Source organism: Rhea pennata, chromosome 5, assembly GCF_028389875.1.
Source record: "Rhea pennata isolate bPtePen1 chromosome 5, bPtePen1.pri, whole genome shotgun sequence".
Classification (NCBI taxonomy): domain Eukaryota; kingdom Metazoa; phylum Chordata; class Aves; order Rheiformes; family Rheidae; genus Rhea; species Rhea pennata.
The window spans coordinates 3,812,674-3,821,818 of NC_084667.1; the positions used below are offsets into that span (position 1 = coordinate 3,812,674).

General features: G+C 42.8%; 1 protein-coding gene and 2 long non-coding RNA genes across 3 annotated transcripts; 2 read left to right on the top strand and 1 right to left on the bottom strand.

Moving 5' to 3' along the window:
• Positions 1-1,091: 1,091 nt before the first annotated feature.
• Positions 1,092-2,034, bottom strand: LOC134140576 (uncharacterized). Its single transcript, XR_009958431.1, has 2 exons — positions 1,914-2,034; positions 1,092-1,436 (listed from the first exon to the last, which is right to left on the bottom strand). It is a non-coding gene; the product is annotated as an uncharacterized LOC134140576 (long non-coding RNA).
• SPTSSA (serine palmitoyltransferase small subunit A) lies at positions 1,790-8,232 on the top strand. Its single transcript, XM_062575933.1, has 2 exons — positions 1,790-1,965; positions 4,894-8,232. The coding sequence occupies exons 1-2, from the start codon at positions 1,863-1,865 to the stop codon at positions 4,995-4,997; spliced, it is 207 nt and encodes a 68-aa protein (XP_062431917.1). The 5' UTR covers positions 1,790-1,862; the 3' UTR covers positions 4,998-8,232.
• Positions 2,133-4,878, top strand: LOC134140577 (uncharacterized). Its single transcript, XR_009958432.1, has 3 exons — positions 2,133-3,346; positions 3,479-3,580; positions 4,174-4,878. It is a non-coding gene; the product is annotated as an uncharacterized LOC134140577 (long non-coding RNA).
• Positions 8,233-9,145: the final 913 nt, after the last annotated feature.

Genomic DNA, 9,145 nt, shown 5'->3' on the forward strand with positions numbered 1-9,145 from the left:
TGCTGCTTCTTGGTTACTTACGTGTCACTTCAGAGTTGCAGACTGGCTTCTTGGAAAAAGGAGCAGCAAACAAGAATAGGATTCATTTGCCCCATACTGATAATGCTCCTACAGCTCTGGATGGGAGTAATGCTTTACTTGTGCTGGATGCCCTGCTTGTCCTTGAACTCTGTATGTTTTTATGTGGAAAAGAAGTTTGCATAATTACTACCACTTTTTCAAGCAGTGGTACCAGTGCAAGACTCCTCCAGTAGCAACTGTAACAAACAACAACTCCTGTAGCCAGTTGTGTGGAGGCACTAATGGTGTGAATGCTCTCATTGCTCTCTCTTGTGCTGAAATGAATCCGCATAGATAAAGTGTGTTAGATGTATTCTGGTTAGAGTAAATCCCTCTTCCGATTCTGCCACATAAGCTAATACAGTACTCAGCTGTCTCTACTAACTTGTTTTCTTTCTCAATTACCTCCTAGAACTGTAGCTGTGTTTTGCAGCTGTGTAAATAATTAATATGTGCATCCTCTTGTGACTATATTTCCTTGTTTTTCACTGTACTAATATCATGGGTGAAGTTAGGGGTGGGTGGCTGCAAGAACAGAACTCCACTGCTCAGTGACGTATAATTTAAAATTTACTTAACTAAGCAGGATGAGTACAGCGGCTTGACAGCAGTTTCTGTTCTGCGGCGCACATGGGTGCAACCCCCTGCCCGAGGCCCCGGTCTCACAGACTGGCACCGGAGACCCGGGGGAGAAGGACACCTGCTCTGACCACCGGCCGCGCCGCTGGCCCGGCCCCAGCGCCTAACGGGGGCACCTCCCCGCTTGGGGTCTATACCTGGGCTGCGGCTTGTTTTGCCCGCTCATGTGGGGATTAGTCAGAGCTGGCAAATGTAGCCAGGGTCTCGTTTCTCTACGCAATATTTCTAGGTGGGTTTTACCCTCGACAACTACACCGGCAACTTCTGCAGAGGTTTTTTTAACACGCCTTTGGTGGACAGTGCTGAACGCACAGTCTGCTGCTCCTCCACAGTTCCTGGTATGTGAATTTAAACTACTAGGTGTCAGAAAATAGGCTGTGGCAACACCCAGATTTGACTCAGGTCAGCAATTTACTCAAAGTTCGTGCTCAGTCGCGTAATTTAATTTATTTTGACCCAAACGTGCCTATGCCATGGATTATCCCTCACTGCAGTGAAGACGTGCGTGTGCAGGTGCAGTCCCTAGCATGCTGCGATACTTCGGTGCTTGACAGAGGTTTAGGGCAGGTACGAGGTGACCTGCTGTAGCGAAGGCTTCTTTGCGTGACGAGGACGTTTTGGAGCAGCAGGGTCGGGGTGCTGCGGGCTACTGCCCACCCGCGCCGGGAGGCTCAGAGGGGGCCTCGTTCGGTAACACGGCATCTCCTGCCCATCTGGGAACGACCCTTTCCCGGTGTCTGTAGAGGAGATTTTGTTTTGTTGAGCCAACCGGAGGGAGCTTTGGGGTTTAATTTTCAAATACGACCGAGGCAAGAGCCTCCTGCACGGCTCCCGGGAGCCGGGCCGGCCGCGGCAGCGGGGCTCCCTGCACCCCCTCGGCGCCGCCATTTCGGGCGCCCCCCGCAGCAGCGCCCGCGCCCCCTCAGCGCCGCCATTTCGGGCGCTCCCCGCGGCAGCGCCCGCGCCCCCTCGGCGCCGCCATTTCGGGCGGCCCCGGGGCAGCCGCCGCCCGCTCGGGCGCGGCGGGGCCGGGCCAGGCGGTGGCGGGAGGGCGGGTCCGGGCCTGCTGCTGCCGCCGCCGCCGCCTCCCCCCGCTCGGCCTGGGCCCGCGCAGTCGGCGCGGGGCCGCTCGCTCGCTCGCAGGCAGGCAGCGGCGGCGCGCCATGGCGCTGGGCTCGGCGTGGAAGCAGATGTCGTGGCTGTACTACCAGTACCTGCTGGTCACCGCGCTCTACATGCTGGAGCCCTGGGAGCGCACCATCTTCAGTATCCTGGCGGCGGCGGCGGCGGGGAGCGGGCGGGCGGGGCCGTGCTACGCGGCCCCGGCGCGCCGGGCAGGGCCGGCGGCCTGGCTGGCCCCGGCCCCGGGGCGGGGGGCGGCCGCCGGCGGGGGCAGGTCGTCGCCGGCGGCGGCTGTGGGGGGGCGCGGAGCCGCCGAGCGGGGTGCGGAGCCTTCCGCCGCCGCACGTCCGTCTCTGCCTCAGTGTCTCCCCTAAAGCTATTTCCCCTTTAATTTTTCTTCTTTTCTCGCACCTTTCTTTTAACCCGAGCCACCACGGTCTCTGTTAAGCGCAGGAGTCTTTGGTGAACTTCTCCGTGTTTATACTCCCGGGGAAGTTAGTGTGCGCGTTGTAGGCCTGTGTTTGCACGGTGCTTTGTCACAGGACGTTTGTTAGGTAAATCCTTAGTCCTGGAGCTGGTAAATGCACTTGTGGAGCAAAAGAACTGGATAGTTGCTGATGTGGAGGCTCTGCGTAAAGGCTTATGCATCGGCTGGTTTCGTTAAGCAGGTCCCACATGCAGGCACGGTCTTCTCTCAGGGTTTGGAGTGGCATCACAAGTATTTCTCTCTCCAGTGTGGCTCTTCTGATCTTGAGTTAAAGCGATGCCTCGTAAGAATGACGCTAAGCCATCTCTGATTCATTTTGAGAGGCAAAGAGAAGTTAACCGGGAGAAGAGTGTAAGGAATGGAGAAAAGCTGCTTTTCCTGAGATACTGCTCAGTTGTGAAGGACCTCACTTGGATTGCATAAAGGTGTCTTCCCAAGTTGTAACTGTATGATCAAATCTTTCTTTTTCTGTGTAAAGTCAGCAAAGATGGAAATTACTGTTTATTTTTCTAGTATTTAAGCAACTGGAGACAGTGGAGACAGTAGGTTAATAGGTAATAATTCTTTCAAAGTATCTTGTTCATGATTAAAGTACCCTCTTTGGCTTATGACGTGCCTCTGTCACTGAAGAAACTTAATCTTCATCCTTTCCTTCCTTTGCTGTCCTGTATTAGTCATGATTCTTTTTTCCATATGCTTTAACCATGCAACTTTTTCATTTGGGCCAAATATTTAAGTAAAGGAAAGGTGTTTATTACTTACTGTTATAAAATATTCTTACTGCAGTGAAGTAATTGCTGTTTGTTGTGCAAATATTGCAAGTGTCACAGGTATCTCTTGTCATCGCAGGCTGGTGAAAGATTTTTTGTTTATTTTCTTAATTCCCCTCAAATCTTTTGGACATTTTCACTTCAGGTGGGCTAGGTCTGGTAGGTGCCGTACAGTGCAGCACTGAACATGGGCCCTGGGAACTAAAGATGAAGCAGAGCTGCTGTCAGTGGTGTGTGTCCTCTGATACCTGCACTCCCAGAATCTCAAGTGAGCACTGATATGTAGATTTATGAGTTGACCTTCATTTTAGTACCTCATATTGTATAATCTTCTGGGACTAAGAGTACACCAGGAAGCTAGTATGCTCTAATAAGCATAACTAATACCTCTGTTCTGTAGCAGGAAAATCAGTCATATAGCCTCTGTTCTACACATGCTGTGGGAACTTGATTTCTCCAAGATGTAGAGCATGTGCAGCTTCTCTGATTTCACCTGTGGAAAGTGAGTACTGTTATCCAGTGTTATCACGCTCGTTAATCTTAAATGCTCTTTACAGTGTTGTTTCTATCCAAGTTTACTGAATTACTGCATGTAGTTGGGTGAAATCAAAAGTTACTTGCTTTAATGTAATTATTTTGAATTTCTGAAACCTTAAATTTTGAGTTGGCATGATCTTTGAATAATTCACTGCTATTATTTCTACGGACAGAGCTTTGAAAATCCCAGAGCTGGACAAAGGTCTAGTTGTACGTATACATTACAAGCTGTCATCTGACTTCTTTATTTAAGTTTTACAAGACCTCTTTGTTCTTGGTTAAACTAATAAAATAGTCATCCTAAAATTGTTTTGCAAATAGGTTCATGTGAGCTTTGTTTTGCCAATATGACCTGCTACACTAAAGTACTATTTATCTATTTCTTTAAAAACACAACTTGACTCCAAGCCATGCTCATGCTCTGAGGCTTCGTGATTGAAATAGCTAGGAATATGCATGTCACAGTGTTATTTGAACTTTTAATTTCCCTTAGAGTTTTTGTTTTGTAAATGCTGTCAAACAACACTTTTAAATTTAACTTCTTCCCTCTGAGGAAAGGTGTGATCATGGTATGGAGGTGGAGAAATGAACAAACAATTCAGTGATTTAAAGTCTACAGGACACTGGCAGCTAGAAGTGGATTCCAGGTCTGCTGTCTTTATTGTGCTGACAGTACCCGTTCCTCCCAGATGTGTATCTGTGCTTCATAAATTTCCTAGATGATTCTTTTCCAAGAAGTTGAGGTCAGCATTTAATGGCTGTTTACTTAAAAATGAGTAGGTTGTCCACAGTGTCCACTGTCTCTCTCTGTATATATGTGTGTGTGTGTGTGTGTCTGTGTGTGTATATATACATACATACGTGTGTGTGTATATACATATATATATATATATGTATATGTATAAAATCTTTTTTTTTTCCTGGTTGATGTGACATTTGAGAGATCTGTTCAACACCTAAGAATTGTATGTAAAAATTCGTATCTTCTTAACTGCCAATTTTCCTCTCCCTCCTACTTTCCCACACTGATCTGAACTTTCGTGACAAAGCAGTGGATAACTACAGGACATTTTTCGGTAATTCAGCTAATCGCTGCTACTGGGGCTCTGTTTTTCATATTTCTATAGATTCTTCCTAGAGCTGTAATAGTTGAGTGCAGTTGATCACATACAATTTAAAATGCAATGTTATGAAATAGATAACATGAAAGTTTTAGTGCCATGCTTAATGTGACTTCTAATACACTTTCAGATGTTGTTTTCCTTAACTGCTCTTCAGATTCGATGCTAGTTTCCATTGTTGGAATGGCACTGTACACAGGCTATGTGTTCATGCCTCAGCACATCATGGCAATACTGCACTATTTTGAAATTGTGCAGTGATGAAGAACACATTTTCGAGAAGTGATCATGATAAGAAAATCATCCTACAAAGAAGAATGAACCTCTTAGTTTTAACAAGACTTCTGCAGATGTCAAAAAGAGAAAGGCCTAGTTATGACTCTGAAGACTAAGAAACCAGATGTGTAGAGACGGGACGTGAGATGTCCCCTATGTTGTGTTTGTTCCTTTTAATTTTACAAGATGCCCTTGTATAGTAGTTTTGTCTATTTTAACATTGTGATTGTACTTTGATATCAGTATTTTCCTAACTTTGTGACAGTTTCAATATTGCACTGTGAAAGCTTTTCTTAATTGTAATTTTGAGTAAATCTTAATTGCCTTCTATTTTTAATCAGAAAGTCATCTTATTAAATGGGGCTTAAAGCTTTTGCTATTGTATGGTATGTATTTGCCTGGATATTTCTATTAATGCGTTTTGTAAGAAAATACATCTAGATTCATATTAGAGACATAGATATATTCATTTAATATTATTTAAAAAAATTAGTTTGTATGACTGAACTCAGGTGTACTGTTTGCTGTCCAAACTTTGTTCAACAGTGTATTTGTGCATATCAGCTGATTTTGGAATTGGCGATTATTTTAAGTTTTTGTATCCTAACTACTGGAGGAGGGTGGGAAAGAGAAAGAGTTGAGATGGAGTAACGACTGCCTTCATTATGTTTGGAGTAAGGCTGTGGTTGTAGTGTTGTAGCGGGAACAAAAGGGCATCTCTTTACTGCCATAGGCCTACATAAAGCTTGGGGATTGCACTTCAACACTGTTCTTTTAGCTACCAACTAAATTGTACTTTTACATAATGCTTGATTATGTTCTAATGGTGGTGGAGAGGAGGTTTCTGCTTCTTTTCATTCAACAGTGTAACTATGTCTCGATTTCAAAGGGTTTTTCTATTGCTGCTAGTGTTCCAAACCTGTTCTTGATACAAACGACCAAAACATAAGGTTTTAAAGGGACTTGAGTTACAACTACAGCAATAAGGAGCTGAGTACTTGGCTGAAGTCCTGTTCTTTTTTTTTTGGTTGTTTTTCTTTTTCTTTTCTTTTTCTTTTCTTTTTTTTTTTTTTTTTTTTTTTTACATAGGGCTTTTTTCAGATTTGTATTCTGAAATGTAAGATGGGAAAAACCTACCTTTCTTAAGTGGAGGATTTTTTGTTTTTAAAAATAAAAGTTTAAAAGCAGAGTTTTGATGCACAACTTTCTTTGTGAAGTTAATGTGTTTTTTGAATGCTGCTTGCTTTTCTCAGAGTTTTACATGGATTGAAGACTGGTACGTGACCAAAGAATTACGATTTTAATGGCCTGGAAATAATAGATACTTTAATCTCTTCTATGCAACTTCTACTGAAATCAGGAATTAAGTTGTAAAATTATTTGTTCTTTGAAGATGCGATCTTTTAGATAACGACTCCTGAGTTGTTTTTTTTCTCCTTTTTTCTTCTGAGTTCATATACCTTTACTCTCAGTTAAACTTTATGCATTTGAAAATTCTGTAGTTGTCTGGACGCTAAAAGCAGAGTGGGCCTTTAATTCCTTAGGAGAACACAAGTTTTCCTGAAATCAGTAGGACTCTCCCACTAAATTAGTGCCTTGTTTGAGGGTGGAACTGGTTGTGAAAATATTTAAAATCTGTTAAATGCAAGTCTGTGTGTCTTAAAGAAAAAATGCCATCTGTCACTTACCCTGTGCATGAGAGCCCAAAGCGGTAGTGTTACTGATTCAGTAATGCTGGAGACCACTGCCACGTGATCCTACCTGACATAGGCAGTTGGCAGTTCAGCCTTTTTCTTAAGTGAATCAAGAATTGTACATAACTCTTCTAAATATGTGATGAGATAATGATCAGTTAATCTATTCTTTTGAAGTAACAAGGCAAAATTTCCTGCTATCCAAGGGTTAAATGGGTACAATGATGTTTTTTTGTGAACCTCTGTCATCACTGATACAAATCTGCTGCTGAGAGAGGGCTTTAGCTGTGTGTGTGTGATGGAAAAGTAGCCCTTCTGTGCTTTAGAGTTATAAGTGTAAACACGATTTTAATTGTGAAGAGTTTTATAAAGGGATTTTGGTACACTGACTTTTATTAGCGTCTGCTTTTTTGGTGGAAAGAGAGTAACCATAACCTCTTAACACTTGTATTGGAGAAAGCTTGGTTGGTATCATACTTTAATTCAGTTTGCTAATTTGAGTACAGGCTTTTCCAGCACTTTGTTTTTAATTACAAGTCGAGTGTCTCACAGAAGCCTTGGACCATTCCTTCAGATTCCAGATGCTTTATTAAAGCTGGAATCATTTCTCTTCATTAATAAAATACTGTATGCTACTGGAGTTTGTAGTTTTAGCAAAAAGTATTTGCAACATGCTTTTTATAAAACTGGTCTACCGAAGAGATAGTTCGAGGTGTTGTAATTATGAAGATAAGTGGCTTTTTTTTTTTAAAGTAAGGCCATCAACAGGGATTTAATTCATCATTAAATTTGAATAATAAATGAATTATAAGGCTACCAAGTTGTTTTCCCACTGCAGTCTATTTCATTGCCATGTCAACTGGGAGAAATCAAATCCTTATTACATAACTAAGCCTCTTTTGTGGAATTCAGAGCTAGAAGGCAATTTAAATATTATTTGGAGACAGCTAGTCAATTATGCTCCTTTTCAAAAAGGATATTAACTGAGCCGTCAGCGTTTTAGATAGATAACGCTGGAAGAAATAATCATGAGAAGTATTTCTCTTAAGCAAAAATATCTCAGAGCTATGAAAGGAGCTTTGTGTTAGTCTTTTAATAGTAATAGCTCTCCAGGTTTAGCTAGAGTCATCTGAAGTAAGCATTTCAAAACGTATTGGTTCTGTTACAGCGCAGCTGATCGTACCAGCTCTGCCAGCGCGTGTCTGCCCGAGGTTGGCAGCGGTGCCTGGCCGTGCTGGCCGCCCCGGCGGTGCTCCCGGCACACTGGGGGCTCTGGGAATAATCATCAGGAATCTCCATGGGAGGAGCCAAAAGCAGAAACTGAGGGGTAATTTTACACAAACTCTGTCTGGAGCTGGGACTTCGGTACTGGTACTGTATTTTAGTGGAAAGCACATTATTTTGTGGTTTTGCTTCTGCAGTTATAATTAGTGCATAATTTTCACAGCCATTTGTGATCCTTAAAATGCTGTGTCATTTCCCGCTGCAACATCAAAGGCTTTATCTTCAATAAATAAATAAAATCCTCTTCTGGTAGACCACTTTCAATTTCTTCCTCAGTTACGGATGCTTTTCTGAGTTCACTGGATCAGGCTCCAGCAATACCTGGTTTTAAAGTCCTTAGTCATTGTGATAATTGCTTATTTTTTGTCAGAGGTCATTATGCAGCGTTTAGTTTGGAAACAGGCTATTCTTTTTCGTTTTTTTAACTACTCTTTGAAAGAAGAGACCAGAGAATTTTGGTGCAAGTTTTGTAGCAAAGGTTGGACAATAAAGTTGCACCAGAGAGAGAGAGAATTGCACAGGTACCTGAATATTCAGAATGAAAAAACAGCTGTGAAAGGACTGTAGCACTGTACAGTTTCATCTTAGTTATGTGACAGGTATGTGTTATATTACTGTAAATTGGTGCAAATGGCATGACATTATGAAGTGTTGCACTGTCATTGAGGTGCAGCAGAGAAGCCAGATATGATACATTGTATAGTATAATACAATAACAGAAGGTTATGAGGAGGAATAACAGCAGGAAATGATGAACCACGTCCTGAAGGGGTCTGATATTACGGCATTAATGGGCTCTCCACAAAGCTGTGGAACCAGAAGCCATCTTCTAAAACACCAAACCAGTGTTTTCCAGACTTGGGACTCCAGGGAAGTTTCTTGGTGTCAGAGGTTCCTTTTCACCTGTTAATTTGCCTGTGTTTTCTTTTTCCATCCACCTTTGCTTGGGCTGTGGTCCATCTGGTGCACTGCTTGTTTATTAAGTTTGACTGCTGATAAATGATTGGGAGCCAGTTTTGAAGCCTGCTGCTTTCCTCTTATTTAGGAGATACATAATTTTTCTTACTTTAGCTTCTGAAAGTAATGTTTATTTTGTTTGTTTCCTCGTTCTAATACCTTTTCTTCCAATATTTCAAGTGTTCCCCCCTCCCCCCA

Excerpts from the sequence above, each read along its gene's own strand:
- SPTSSA (XM_062575933.1), top strand. The coding sequence starts at position 1,863 with ATGGCGCTGGGCTCGGCGTGGAAGCAGATGTCGTGGCTGTACTACCAG. Across the intron at positions 1,966-4,893 it reads CTGGGAGCGCACCATCTTCA|ATTCGATGCTAGTTTCCATT; the intron begins GTATCCTGGCGG and ends ACTGCTCTTCAG.